General features: G+C 42.9%; 1 protein-coding gene and 1 non-coding gene across 2 annotated transcripts in view; both read right to left on the bottom strand.

Annotated features, from left to right (window-relative positions):
* Positions 1–2,631: 2,631 nt before the first annotated feature.
* LOC123513549 (WD repeat-containing protein 86-like) overlaps positions 2,632–15,000 on the bottom strand; it is a 14,402-nt gene continuing 2,033 nt past the window's right edge. The window contains exons 2-9 of the mRNA XM_045270780.1: positions 14,891–15,000; positions 10,193–10,314; positions 8,708–8,853; positions 8,190–8,390; positions 7,600–7,725; positions 5,767–5,941; positions 4,392–4,581; positions 2,632–3,298 (exon numbers count right to left, since the gene is read on the bottom strand). The exon at positions 14,891–15,000 is cut by the window's right edge and continues 97 nt beyond it. Coding sequence (XP_045126715.1) covers positions 3,259–3,298; positions 4,392–4,581; positions 5,767–5,941; positions 7,600–7,725; positions 8,190–8,390; positions 8,708–8,853; positions 10,193–10,314; positions 14,891–15,000 — 1,110 coding nt within the window. The 3' untranslated portion in view covers positions 2,632–3,258. The remainder of the gene's footprint in view (positions 3,299–4,391; positions 4,582–5,766; positions 5,942–7,599; positions 7,726–8,189; positions 8,391–8,707; positions 8,854–10,192; positions 10,315–14,890) is intronic.
* On the bottom strand, positions 14,544–14,616 carry Trnak-uuu. Its single transcript has one exon. It is a non-coding gene; the product is annotated as a tRNA-Lys (tRNA).

Raw genomic sequence — 15,000 nt, 5'->3', positions numbered from 1 at the left:
TCTATCTATCTATCTATCTGTCTATCTATCTATCTGTCTATCTATCTATCTATTTATCTATTTATTTGTCTGTCTATCTATCTATATCTCTCTTTCCTCGTTGTTTCATGCATTGCTCGGCTCGTAATTCGCTTCGAAGCTTCAGATTCTTTAACGTTTCGCAGCTTCATTTCCGACTATTTCTAACAGGTGGTAGTGGAAATTATTCAGGTTTTCAAGGAAGCTTCTATTTTTTTTCTTCCCTTCTCGTTGTTTTACGTCTTCTATCCCTCGTAAGTCTTTCACTGCCATGGTTTCGCTTCAGGGTTCCGGATTCTTAACTGCTTCGAAGCTTCACCACAATTACTTTAACAGGCTTTAGTATTAGGAACTCAGCTACCACATTTTTTTTTTTTCTTATCTTCATTTTCTATGTATTGTGGAAGACGGTAGTATTGGTCAGGTTCAAGAGTGTTCCTCCTATTAGTAATGTAGGAATCTTGTTGATCCGTCATTAAAACGGTAAGAACATCCTTAAAAAACGTATTTCTCTCTCATCATGACTGTTTTTCAAGGCTAGAGAGATCATTAGCAGGGTTTTCAAGAGTGTTTCTCCAGTCAGTAATAAAGGAATCTTGTTAATCTGTTACTGAAACCGTAAAAACATCTTCAAATTATGGAGGTGAAGTGCAAAAGTGTTTCAGAATCCGGAGGTGTGTGTGTGTGTGTGTGTGTGTGTGCTGCTGCCGTGACCACTGAGCCACCATTACAACAAACGGAAGCAAAGGATTCATATGGAAACTTAAGACACTCCACCTTCCTTGATTGCAACACGCCACGCCTCCTAGTGACAGACAAGCCAACTGAGACTGTCACGCTTCCCCACTTCCTCTTCCTCTTCCTCTTCCTCTTCCTCTTCCTCCTCCCTAAGCATCACCGTCATCATCCTCAGCTCTGTTCCACTTCGTTTCACTTTACAGTACGTTCTCTCTCTCTCTCTCTCTCTCTCTCTCTCTCTCTCTCTCTCTCTCTCTCTCTCTCTCTCTTGTAAGGCTCGTAGTAAATAATGTCCTGTATCTTGTTTCATCTCTATATTCATCTTTCTTTTCCTTAATTACTCTCATACAACATACACGTAAATAAACCACATAGTATTTTTTTTCACATGTACACACTTTATTATTCTCTCCTTCAATAGTGAGACGCATTTTTACCTTGATTTTTGGGTATGATTAGGTGATTTTATTTGCACTGGGAGGAGTCTATGGAGGTGAGAAGATTAATGGCCAGAATCTTTACTATTTTATTCCCCGACATATGTTTCTCAAGCTGTCTGAAATCACCAGAAGAGTAACCAGAATGAATTAGAAAGGGCGGCATGGTACTGAAGGGATTAAAAGCGAGGAAAGTTAAAAGATAGAAGGTACCCCCCAAAAAATATCTCCTTTAGCCCATAAATTCCCATGAAAAGCCCACGTGGTAAAAAATCATTATGGTCTCGATCATTAGAACATAAGAACTTGAGAAATAAACGTTACAGTAAGTGATTCACGCACGCGGGACATGTTTTAGAAGTTTGTGCCTTTGACTATGAAGAATTTTAGGCAAGAATACGAAAGCCTGAAGAAAATGGGAGAAGAAAAGAACAACAACATCAAAAGAGGACAGTTTTTAGGCAAGATACGAAAGTTTGAAGAAAATGGGAAAGGAAAATGAGCAACAAGGACATCAACATCAAGAAGAGAGAAAGAGTAGAAGAAAAATCAATGAGAGAAGAGAGAGAAGAGGAAATAGAGACTGTTGTTAGTGCTAAAAAACAACACATGCCACTTGTGAAACTGTTGCGTTAGTGAACAGTTTAATGACAACACTGCGAGGTCACTTGTTCCTTAGACAGCATAAAGGAATACACAAGACACACACACACACACACACACACACACACACACACATTTTCTCTCTCTCTCTCTCTCTCTCTCTCTCTCTCTCTCTCTCTCTCTCTCTCTCTCTCTCTCTTTCTCTCTATCACAGCAAATCTCCCGCTAATTGAATGAAATACACAGTGTGAGAATTACATAACACAACAGAGACGATATTAACTACCTAAGTGTATTATAAAACCGCGCTATAGTCTGTCCACTCTAAATTGTCTCCTGCGTCTCGATCTGACTGGTGTCGTGGAGGAATGCGTGGTTGTCAGAGCTTGAGGAAAACCGTAAGCTGTCCTTGTGATGAGTGTGTGGGTCAACCGAAAACAAGTATTATTCATATCAAATCAATTAGGTCATGATGTTTTTTTGGACACAGGAGCCACTTTAGAGTAAACACACTTTTTAGTTTCTTTATATAAATCTCCTTCATAAGACAATGCAAAAATAGAAATAAAGATGATCGTAAATTCCAGTGCTATGTTTGTTTTTTTATACAAGTTTTTTCTATACAACAAACTATTAATGTAAAAAGTCTTTCAATAAATCAAGCACTTTCATGATTAACCCCTTCAGTACTGGGACGCATTTTCTATTTTTTTTCTAACTTGAGTTTTGGTTAAATGAGATGATTTTATTGGCATTAGAAAGGGTCTATGAATGTCAGAAGATTAATGGCCTGAGTCTTCACTATTCTAATCCCGTCACAAGTTTCTGAAGCTGTTTAAAATCACCAAATAGTAAGGAGAATAAATACGAAAACGTGTTCTGCTACTGAAGGGATTAAATAAACAAAAAAAAATAAAGATAAAAGACTTCAGATGCTAGACTAAAAACCATCATTCATATCACGTACCCTATTAGTAACACCACTCAAGTCACACCCATTAGTAAGACAAGGAAAGCAAGAGAGAAGGCATCACAATTCACAAAGGCTACATCGAGGCAGGGCGTAAAATTAAGTAAGATTACCATAAAACCGGAATCGTTTTCTCCCTCACTTCTCTTTGAGGAGGGACTTGATCAATTCCACGTCCTGCATTACAACCTCCAATCAAATGTCCCTGCCAAGTTTGCTCAGAAGTTTGAGACGTTGGTTCTCTGGTTCTTGGGGTCCATCTCTTCCATTCACCTCTCTCTTCTATTCTTCTGTTGCTCTTGCACATTCTCTTATTTCTCTTTTTCTTCTTTTTTTCCTTTTTTACGTTCTCTTTCGTTCTGTTACATTTTCTGGTGTTATATTCTCTTTTGTTTTCCTATTCCCAAATTTATCTTCTTTTCTTCTATCATTCCTCTTCCGTTCTGGGTTAGTTCACACCTTCTAATGTTCTTCCTTCTTCACTTTTAATCTTCACGCTTCCTTTTCCTTCTCATTTTTCCCTCCATTGACCCTGTGGGGAGAAGGAGGAGGAGGAGGAGGAGGAGAAAGAAGAGGAGGAGGGGTAGGAAGAGGAGAAGGAGGAGGAGGAGGAGGAGGAGGAGGAGACAGGAGAAGAGAAAGAAAATTAGCTACATTAACAAGCCACAGAACAAGTACTGATTAAAGAATGCCTGTTCATTTACCTGTTTAGATTATAATTTACGAGAGAGAGAGAGAGAGAGAGAGAGAGAGAGAGAGAGAGAGAGAGAGAGAGAGAGAGAGAGGAGCGTGCGTGTGAGTTTCATAGATTGTGTGTGTGTGTGTGTGTGTGTGTGTGTGCTTTATTTTGTCATCTAAGCTGCAAAACCAAGTGTCATTAATACAAAAAAATATGACAAACTAATTGATTCAGTAAAAAGGAAACTAAGATTGGAACACCCCCAGGTACCTTCCACTAGACCAGGTAAAGACACTCGATACAGGACGCGGAGGAAGTTTGAAGATAGAACACAAGGTAATTAGAACAACAACTATGTCAATACAAAGAGGGAAACACATAGAAAATAAGTAGAGAAATGAGAAATACTGTTAGGAACTAGGGTAAATAAATCTCGCTCAAAAAACTACTCGAACCTTGATACTTGATGAGCACAACAAGGTGAACACAACTCGATCTAATGAACTAATGGATCATACTCTTCATTCTCTTGTTTTTCCTCCCAGATTTTATGAGGATTGTCTGACTGTGCTACTGTTTTCATACCATCATATATTTAACACCTCCTCTCTCTGTCTCACTGCCTCTCTGTCTCTGTTTCTGTCTCTCTGTCTATGTCTCTTTCTGTCTTTCTGTCCCTGATTCTCTATCTCTCTGCCTCTTTGCCTGTCTCCTGTCTCTTCCTTTCTGTCTTTGTCTCTGCCTCTGTCTCTCTGTCTCTCTGTCTCTGTCTGTTTCTGTCTCTCTGTCTATGTCTGTCTTTCTGTCTCTGTCTCTTTGCCTGTCTCTGTCTCTTCTTTCTGTCTTTGTCTCTGCCTCTGTCTTTCTGTCTTTCTGTATCTCTCTCTCTCTCTCTCTCTCTCTCTCTCTCTCTCTCTCTCTCTCTCTCTCTCTCTCTCTCTCTTACCAGGAGCTCACGTCCCACACCCTCATTATCCCGTCGTGGCTGCCGGAGTAGAGCTTGCCTCCGCACACCGTCAGACAGTTCACCACCACAGCCCCGGCGCCTTCACTCTCCTCCCGCTTGAAGGCTTGTCGTAGAGCTCCCATCTTGGCGTCGAAAACCCTGACCACCCCATCTCCGCAGCCTGTGTACACTGCAGAGGACGTGGGCTTTGTTACTTAACCCTTTCAATACTGGGAGGCATTTTCACCTAGAGATTTGTGTAAGATTAGACCATTTTATTGACATTAGGAACGGTCTATGGAGGTCTGATGATTAATGGCCACAGTCTTCACCATTTTAATTTCCACATATGTTTCTGAAGCTGTATGAAACCACCAAATAGTAAGACTTGACTACTTTTAAGAGGGAGGTATCAAGATATGTTCCCTAATTTTGGCTAACTCTTTACTTTTATTTTAGGGAACCAGCATTCAAGTGGATCCCTTTTTTAAATATTTTGTTAGTCTTGGCTGGCTTTACTCATGCATAAAGAGAAAACAGTGAATATGGAAAAGCGTCATGGTACTGAAGTAGAAGGGACAAGAAATGGGAAAAAGGAAGAGAAATGAAGACAAAAGTAAATCAACATCCAGATAACACACTCCATACAGTTTCCTTCACTAACGCAGAGGTGAAAAGTAACACCTGTATTGATTGAATGAATAGATGAGTGAATGAATGAACTGCTAATCTCTCTATGCATATAAAAAAAGAAATTAAAGACAAATGAAAGAAAAGGAAAATGAAACGAAAAGAAATGAAAGATAAATGGGCAAGAAAGAGAACGGGAAAGGGAGAAGGAAAGAGAAACAACGAAGAAAAGAGAAAAGAAAGAGAAAGTAAGAAAGAGAAGAAAAGAAAAAAGAAAACAGACAAAGTAAAGGAAAAAAACATTAAAACAAGAAAAAGAGAAAAGAAAGAGAAAGAAGAAAAGAAAGTAAAAAGAAAAGAAAAAAGGAAAAAAAGAAGAGAAAGCAAAACAAACAAGAAAAAAGTAACAGAAAAATAACACAAAACAGAAAGCAAAACAAAACAAGACAAGAGAGAGAGAGAGAGAGAGAGAGAGAGAGAGAGAGAGAGAGAGAGAGAGAGAGAGAGAGAGAGAGAGAGAGAGAGAGAGAGAGAGATAGAGAGAGAGAGAACATGAACGAGAGCGAGAGAGAGCAAGAGACACACAGAGACACAAAGACAGCAAGAAAGACAAACAGCAGAGAGAGAGAGAGAGAGACAGAAAGACACACAGACACAGAGAGAAAAAAAAGAAAAAGAAAAGAAAAAAGATAAAAGAAGAATTATCGCACTCTTCCCAACACCCTCTGATGCAACAAGCACTCACCTATCCCTTGATGAAACTTGATACAGGTGACCGTGTGCTTGTGTCCCTTGTAGTCACACGTGTTGTCTCCGTAGCGCCACACCCAGCACTTGGCCGTCCCTCCAGTGTCCCCTGTGTACATCAGCTGGTTTACCACGGACATGCAGATCACGGGATGGTTGTGGCCACGGAACACCTGAGATGATTTAGGTAATTAGTAGTATGTGGACAGGTAGTAAAAGTGTGTGTGTGTGTGTGTGTGTGTGTGTGTGTGTGTGTGTGTGTGTGTGTGTGTGTGTGTGTGTGTGTGTGTGTGTGTGTGTGTGTGTGTGTGTGTGCAGAGAAGCAAGACATAAAGAAGTAGAATGAAGGATTAGGAGATAAATGGATAAACACACACAAAAAGAGAGAGAGAGAGAGAGAGAGAGAGAGAGAGAGAGAGAGAGAGAGAGAGAGAGAGAAACAGACAGAGACAGAGACAGAGACAGACACAAACAGAGAGAGAGAGAGAGAGATGGGGACTGCCAAATAGGAACAACAAAAGAAGATGAGATACGAAGGTCAGGTGAGGACAGGTAAGGGCAGGTGAGAGGGTGAGCAGGTGACAGGAGGCGCTGGGTGAAGTGACGCAGCTGTAAAGTGAGCCAGGAAGCAGCTGAGTCAAGTTATGCAATACGTGTGATAGAATAAAAGATACAGGATTATGAAATGCTGTTTGTCTCGTTTCGTGAATGTATGTATAAGATGTTTAATATTTTCTATTCTTTTATTTATTTTTTCTTTATTTTTCTATTCTTTTTATTTATTTCTTTATTTTTTTCACAATTTCCTTCATCTTTCCATTTTCCTTTGCGTCTTTCTTATCTAACTTTATTTTCCTTCCTACGTATAAGATGTTTATTTATGTTTTTATTATTATCATCTTTTTTTCCATCTCCATCTTCTTTTTTTTTCCTTGCCGTCTTTCTTATTCATCTATTTTCTTTCCTTCTTGTTTTTCCCCCTCCTCTCAATGCCTCCTATTTCCCGTCTTCCTTCCTTTCCTTCTCCCTCCTCCTTCTTCCTTCTATCAGAAAAAAAACACAAGAGCAACGCAAGATAAGACGAAAAACGGAGGAGGAAAGAATAAACGATAAAAATAGAAGAATGGGGAAATAACAGGAAAAAAGGAAGAAAAGAGAGGAGGCACTAATACCCACCACACCATCACCTACTCACCACCACCACCACCACCACCACCACACCAAGGTACGTATTCTGAAACGCTCTGCTCTCTCACCATCACTGCTTTCACAGGCTCCAGTTGAAGATACTCGTGTTTTTAACCCCTTCAGTACCATGACGCGTTTCCATATTCATTCTGGTTACTATTTAGCGATTCTACACAGGTTCAGAAACTTAGGTGAGGATTAACATAGTGAAGACTGTGGACATTAATCTTTTGACCTCAATAGACTCTTCCTAATGTAAAAGATATCGTCTAATCATTTCCAAACTCAAGGTAAAATAATGTCTCCCAGTACTGAAGGGGTTAAGAATGGTTTTTTTATGGTTCTGGTGATAGATTAGCAAGATTTCTAATAAATTATAAGAAGAAACTGTCTTGGAAAACCGGGAAATTATCTCTGTGGCCTTGGATAATTGTCCTAGTGAGAGAATAAGGCGTTTTCAAGACTCCTTTTACGGTTCTGGTGATAGACTATAACAAGATTTCTAGTTTATTGATAGGAGAAACTGTATTGATAACCCAGCTAATTGTCTCTGTGGCATTGGAAAACTGTAATGAGAGGGGAAGGCATTTCTGAAGACGGCCACCAGTCCAGCCACGCCTCGCCCACCCCAACACCTGCTTACCTTGAGTGGGCGGCCTGTGCGGATCTCGTAGGAGCGTATAGTGGTGTCAGCGCTGCCAGTGAAGAGAATCCTGACCTCCTTGTCGGTGGCCATGGTCATGATAGCCGCGCGGTGGTCCCTGTACGTCTATAGGGGGGAGGAGGAAGAGGAAGATGATGAGCAGGAGGTAGAGGTGGAGGAGGAGGAGTAAGAGGAGGAGGAGGATGGGGAAGAGGAGGAAGAGTTATTTCAGTGGTGTTAGTGGTGATGGTGGTGTTAGTAGTAGTAGTAGTAGTAGTAGTAGTAGTAGTAGTAGTAGTAGTAGTAGTAACAGCAGTAGCAGTAGTTTAGTAGTAGCAATAACAGTAGTAGTAGTAGTAGTAGTAGTAGTAGTAGTAGCAGTAGTGGTAATAGTAGTAGTAGTAGTAATAGTAGTAGAAAAGAAAGAAAAGACGAAGAACAGGAGAAAAAACAAGGACAAGAATTATTATTATTATTATTATTATTATTATTATTATTATTATAGTAGTAGTAGTAGTAGTAGTAGTAGTAGTAGTAGTAGTAGTAGTAGTAGTAGTAGTAGCAGTAGTGGTAGTAGGAGCAGGACTCACCACCAAACAGTCCCCGGTGCTGATGGCCCAGAGACGAGCGGTGTTGTCAGCACTGCCGGTCACCACCAACTCCTCGTTCAGCACGTCGTTCATGTCGTCCTCACTGTTCTCCTCATACTCTTCCTTCCTCGCCTTCTCGCCGCCCGTGCTGGACTCCTTCGCCGGGATGTAGATGATCGGGTGCACGCCCATCGTATGCCCCTAACGCAGGCAGTAGTAGTAGTAGTAGTAGTAGTAAAAAAAAAATTGGTTTGATAGCAGTAGTAGTAGCAGTACTATTATTATTATTATTATTATTATTAGTAGTAGTAGTAGTAGTAGTAGTAGTAGCAGCAGCAGCAGTAGTAGTAGTAGCAGCAGCAGTAATAGAGTTAACAGGCAGCACACCCAAAACATGCATTGGAAGAGAGAATGGAAGGGAGACGAGACGGGAATTTGATAATTAAGTTTGTCTTGATGCACTTTTCTCATTAACACAGCTGGCACACACACACACACACACACACACACACACACACCTCCAAAGTGCGCACACAACACCTCTGCTTCGCCTCAGGTTTGATATCCGAGGTGTCAAAAATCCACACTTTGGCGGTCTTGTCGCTGGAGGAGCTAATGATGTATTCACCTGTGCAGATCACCCGCATCACCTTCCCCTTGTGGCCTGCGAGGTGAGAGGACAAGGTATACGAGAGGAGTAATAGGAAGGAATGATGCTTTTTAGACAACAAACCTCACATTATGCCGATTTTTATGTGAATTTCCTATTTGTGGTGATTAACCCCTTCTGCACCAAGACGAGATTTCATGTCAATTCTGCTTATTATCTGGTGATTTTATACAGTTTCAGGAACTTCTATAGGGGTTAACTAGTGAAGATTCTGGCCATTAATCTTCTGAGCTCCATAGACCCTTCCTAATGTTGATAAAATCGTCTAATCATACCCAAACTCAAGGTAAAAATGTGTCCCAGTACTGAAGGGGTTAAACTAGAGAAGAGGAAGGGAAGGTGTCCAGGTGAGAGAGGAAGGGAAGGTGTGTCTCATCATTAATAGTTGTTTTGTTAATGACTCGCCCTCATTAAGTTAAGTTTATCTAATTCAAAATGGCTGCAGTGTTGTGTTCTGATCAGGTTAGGTTAGATTAGGTTAGGCTCAAATGTAAATGGTTGCAGTATTGGGTATTCTTGTTTCATATAAATGTATTTCATCAATTCTTTTTTAGGATAGGAAATTATTGGGACACACACACACACACACACACACACACACACACACACACACTATTAACACCACCACCACCACCACCACCACTACTACTACTACTACTACTACTACTACTACTACTACCACCACTACTATTAATATTACATCACCACCACCACCACTACCACCACCACCACCATCAACACCACCAACAACAACAACCACTACTACGTTCCTCCCATCCACTTCTCATCATCCACTTCCCTGCCTCTCCCTGCCTCTCCTTTACCTCTCCCTGCCTTTCCCTCGCTCTCCCTGTCTCTCTCTTCCTCTCCATTACCTCTCCCATCTCTGTTCCTACCTCTCCCCTCCCACTCCCTGCCCTCCCTCCCTCTTCCTGCCTCTCCCTGTCTCTTTTTGCCTTTCCCTCCCTCTCCCTGCCTCTCCCTACCTCTCCCTGCCTCTCCCTGCCCCTCACTCCCTCTCCCTGCTTCTCCCTGCCTCTCCCTCCCTCTTCCTGCCTCTCCCTATCACTCTTTGCCTCTCCCTGCCTTTCCTGCCTCTTCCTGCCTCTCTCTGCCTCTCCCTGTCTCTCTTTGCCTCTCCTTCCCTCTCCCTAACTCTCCCTGCCACTTTTTGCCTCTCCCTGTCTCTCCCTGCCTCTCCCTGTCTCTCCCTGCCTCTCCCTGCCACTTTTTGCCTCTCTCTGCCTCTCCCTGTCACTCTTTGCATCTCCCTGCCTCTCCCTGCCTCCCTCCCTCTTCCTGCCTCTCCTGCCTCGCCACTCTCTCTCCCCACCTTCGTAAGTGAAGCAACACTCGCACGTGGTCATGTCCCACTTCTTGACGGTGCAGTCACTGGAGCCCGTCACCACGTACACCCCAGAGACGTCCACGGATGTCACGTAGCTGGTGTGTCCTCTGGGAAAAGACGAGGACGGAACACTAACTCAAAACCCATACTCTGAAACTCTCCCGCGCTTTTCCTACCTCCAAGAAGACTCTGGTTAGAATTATATGGTGTTTTTCAGGTTTATTGGGGTTTAAATGGGAGATTAACAAGATTTCTACATGTTTAAGAGGAGATGTAGAAATGAGATCCCTGTGAGTTAGCTTTGTGGTCTGAAAATGGTCGTTATGTGAGGCAAGTGTTTCTGAATTGTAGTATTGATGGTAGTGGTCGTGGTGGTCGTGGTGGTGGTGGTGGTGGTGGTAGCAGTGGTGAGAAATGTAGGGATGAGAAGGAGGAGAATGAAGAGGAGGAGGAGAAGGAGGAGGATAAAGAGAGGGAAAGTAGATGATTATGATGGGTTATAGTGTAGTGGTAGTAGTAGTAGTAGTAGTAGTAGTAGTAGTAGTAGTAGTAGTAGTAGTAGCAATAGTAGTAGTAGTAGTAGTAGTAGTAGTAGTAGTAGTAGTAGTAGTAGACACAAAGGAACACAAAGAACAAACTAAACAAACTTCTCGCTTCTTACACGAACACTTATGACAAAAGACTCGCTCTCTATCTTATCAATGAAACACTCCAGGAAAGATTAACGATAGCGACGCGCAAGACTCCTCCTTAATACTACGTCACCATACATCCTCTTATCAGCCTCGGAATATAACTTTTTTCTTTTACCACTCCTTGCTGTCCTCAATATTCCTGGAACCATATTCTCAACACTTCAGCGCTTCACCTCCACTATCTCAAAAGACTTTGTTTAAATCTACACGAGTTTTTAAGGTGTTTTTACGGTTCTAGAGGCAGAGTGACAAGATTTCCTCATTATTAACTAGAGAAGCACTTTTGAAAACCCTGCCAGTCATCTCTGTGGGCTTAGAAAATAGTCTTGGTATCTCTGTGGGCTTGGGAAATAGTCGTGGTATCTCTGTGGGCTTGGGAAATAGTCGTGGTATCTCTGTGGGCTTGGGAAATAGTCGTGGTATCTCTGTGGGCTTGGGAAATAGTCGTGGTATCTCTGTGGGCTTGGGAAATAGTCGTGGTATCTCTGTGGGCTTGGGAAATAGTCTTGGTATCTCTGTGGGCTTGGGAAATAGTCGTGGTATCTCTGTGGGCTTGGGAAATAGTCTTGGTATCTCTGTGGGCTTGGGAAATAGTCGTGGTATCTCTGTGGGCTTGGGAAATAGTCGTGGTATCTCTGTGGGCTTGGGAAATAGTCGTGGTATCTCTGTGGGCTTGGGAAATAGTCGTGGTATCTCTGTGGGCTTGGGAAATAGTCGTGGTATCTCTGTGGGCTTGGGAAATAGTCGTGGTATCTCTGTGGGCTTGGGAAATAGTCGTGGTATCTCTGTGGGCTTGGGAAATAGTCGTGGTATCTCTGTGGGCTTGGGAAATAGTCTTGGTATCTCTGTGGGCTTGGGAAATAGTCGTGGTATCTCTGTGGGCTTGGGAAATAGTCTTGGTATCTCTGTGGGCTTGGGAAATAGTCGTGGTATCTCTGTGGGCTTGGGAAATAGTCGTGGTATCTCTGTGGGCTTGGGAAATAGTCGTGGTATCTCTGTGGGCTTGGGAAATAGTCGTGGTATCTCTGTGGGCTTGGGAAATAGTCGTGGTATCTCTGTGGGCTTGGGAAATAGTCGTGGTATCTCTGTGGGCTTGGGAAATAGTCGTGGTATCTCTGTGGGCTTGGGAAATAGTCGTGGTATCTCTGTGGGCTTGGGAAATAGTCGTGGTATCTCTGTGGGCTGGGAAATAGTCGTGGTATCTCTGTGGGCTTGGGAAATAGTCGTGGTATCTCTGTGGGCTTGGGAAATAGTCGTGGTATCTCTGTGGGCTTGGGAAATAGTCGGTATCTCTGTGGGCTTGGGAAATAGTCGTGGTATCTCTGTGGGCTTGGGAAATAGTCGTGGTATCTCTGTGGGCTTGGGAAATAGTCGTGGTATCTCTGTGGGCTTGGGAAATAGTCGTGGTATCTCTGTGGGCTTGGGAAATAGTCGTGGTATCTCTGTGGGCTTAGAAAATAGTCTTGGTATCTCTGTGGGCTTGGGAAATAGTCGTGGTATCTCTGTGGGCTTAGAAAATAGTCTTGGTATCTCTGTGGGCTTGGGAAATAGTCGTGGTATCTCTGTGGGCTTAGAAAATAGTCTTGGTATCTCTGTGGGCTTGGGAAATAGTCGTGGTATCTCTGTGGGCTTGGGAAATAGTCGTGGTATCTCTGTGAGCTTGGGAAATAGTCGTGGTATCTCTGTGGGCTTGGGAAATAGTCGTGGTATCTCTGTGGGCTTGGGAAATAGTCGTGGTATCTCTGTGGGCTTGGGAAATAGTCGTGGTATCTCTGTGGGCTTGGGAAATAGTCGTGGTATCTCTGTGGGCTTGGGAAATAGTCGTGGTATCTCTGTGGGCTTGGGAAATAGTCGTGGTATCTCTGTGGGCTTGGGAAATAGTCTTGGTATCTCTGTGGGCTTGGGAAATAGTCGTGGTATCTCTGTGGGCTTGGGAAATAGTCGTGGTATCTCTGTGGGCTTGGGAAATAGTCGTAGTATCTCTGTGGGCTTGGGAAATAGTCGTGGTATCTCTGTGGGCTTGGGAAATAGTCGTGGTATCTCTGTGGGCTTGGGAAATAGTCGTGGTATCTCTGTGGGCTTGGGAAATAGTCGTGGTATCTCTGTGGGCTGGGAAAATAGTCGTGGTATCTCTGTGGGCTTGGGAAATAGTCGTGGTATCTCTGTGGGCTTGGGAAATAGTCGTGGTATCTCTGTGGGCTTGGGAAATAGTCGTGGTATCTCTGTGGGCTTGGGAAATAGTCGTGGTATCTCTGTGGGCTTGGGAAATAGTCGTGGTATCTCTGTGGGCTTGGGAAATAGTCGTGGTATCTCTGTGGGCTTGGGAAATAGTCGTGGGTATCTCTGTGGGCTTGGGAAATAGTCGTGGTATCTCTGTGGGCTTGGGAAATAGTCGTGGTATCTCTGTGGGCTTGGGAAATAGTCGTGGTATCTCTGTGGGCTTGGGAAATAGTCTGTGGGCTTAGAAAATAGTCTTGGTATCTCTGTGGGCTTGGGAAATAGTCGTGGTATCTCTGTGGGCTTAGAAAATAGTCTTGGTATCTCTGTGGGCTTGGGAAATAGTCGTGGTATCTCTGTGGGCTTGGGAAATAGTCGTGGTATCTCTGTGGGCTTGGGAAATAGTCGTGGTATCTCTGTGGGCTTGGGAAATAGTCGTGGTATCTCTGTGGGCTTGGGAAATAGTCGTGGTATCTCTGTGGGCTTAGAAAATAGTCTTGGTATCTCTGTGGGCTTGGGAAATAGTCGTGGTATCTCTGTGGGCTTAGAAAATAGTCTTGGTATCTCTGTGGGCTTGGGAAATAGTCGTGGTATCTCTGTGGGCTTAGAAAATAGTCTTGGTATCTCTGTGGGCTTGGGAAATAGTCGTGGTATCTCTGTGGGCTTAGGAAATAGTCTTGGTATCTCTGTGGGCTTGGGAAATAGTCGTGGTATCTCTGTGGGCTTGGGAAATAGTCGTGGTATCTCTGTGGGCTTGGGAAATAGTCGTGGTATCTCTGTGGGCTTGGGAAATAGTCGTGGTATCTCTGTGGGCTTGGGAAATAGTCGTGGTATCTCTGTGGGCTTGGGAAATAGTCGTGGTAAGAGCAAAGCGTTTCTGAATACCCAGCTTGGTGCCTTGTCTTTGAATGGGGGACTAACACTGAAGGGAAGTCTAAAGGGTGCGTGGAGTGAGTGAATTAATGGATCTTAGTGTGATGTGGCAAAAGAAAAGAGAATATGTGTATAAAGACAATGTAACTTCAATTAGTCCTGTGAGTTTATATATGGAGGTAAAGCACAATGTAAATACGTAGGTACTGACATGTAAGATATAACTGAATGCTGTCAGATAGAAAAGATGCATCAATAAATATCAGGTAAACAGAAATAAAAAAACAAAAAAAAACAAGTGAATGCATACAAATAGGTACCTCGAAACCTGTTAACGGTGGTTTTCGCTGCTCCATACTAAAAGTTAAAGATGTTTCATAACCCACAAAGAAATATGTCAGCTATTTTATATAATTTACTAAAAACAGTCCAGCTTCCTCATACGTTGCTTGATATTCATAATACAAGATGTTTTCTTACTCACAATGACATCAAATGACTTATTCAACTTAACTAAACATGACAAGATTTGTTTCCGACATGAAAAGACTCGCCCGAACAGGGACTCGAACCCTGGACCGTTAGGTTAAAAGCCTAACGCTCTACCGACTGAGCTATCCGGGCCGTTATCTTGATGGTAGAAATTAGATTTCAGTTACTACTTGCACTAGTAGTAGTAGTAGTAGTAGTAGTAGTAGTAGTAGTAGTAGTAGTAGAAGCAGAACTAGAAGATGTAGAAGAAGTAGTAGCAGTAGCAGTAGTTGTTAAAGTATCACCACCATTTTATGTTGTTATCGTCTTACTACTACTACTACCACTACAACAACAACAACAACAACAACAACAACAACAACAACAACACCCAACATACCCCCACCACCACTATCACAACACTCACTTCAATGACCCCATAGCTTCCGTCGGCCCGCCTTGTCCTCCCTCCACGTCCCACAGCCTCGCCTCCTTATCATCGCCCGTCACCAGCACAGACTCATCCTCAGACAACAC

The sequence above is a fragment of the Portunus trituberculatus genome, chromosome 36 (genome assembly GCF_017591435.1).
Source record: "Portunus trituberculatus isolate SZX2019 chromosome 36, ASM1759143v1, whole genome shotgun sequence".
Taxonomy (NCBI): domain Eukaryota; kingdom Metazoa; phylum Arthropoda; class Malacostraca; order Decapoda; family Portunidae; genus Portunus; species Portunus trituberculatus.
Note: the sequence above shows the minus strand (reverse complement) of the source record. Positions and strands in the feature narration are given on the sequence as shown.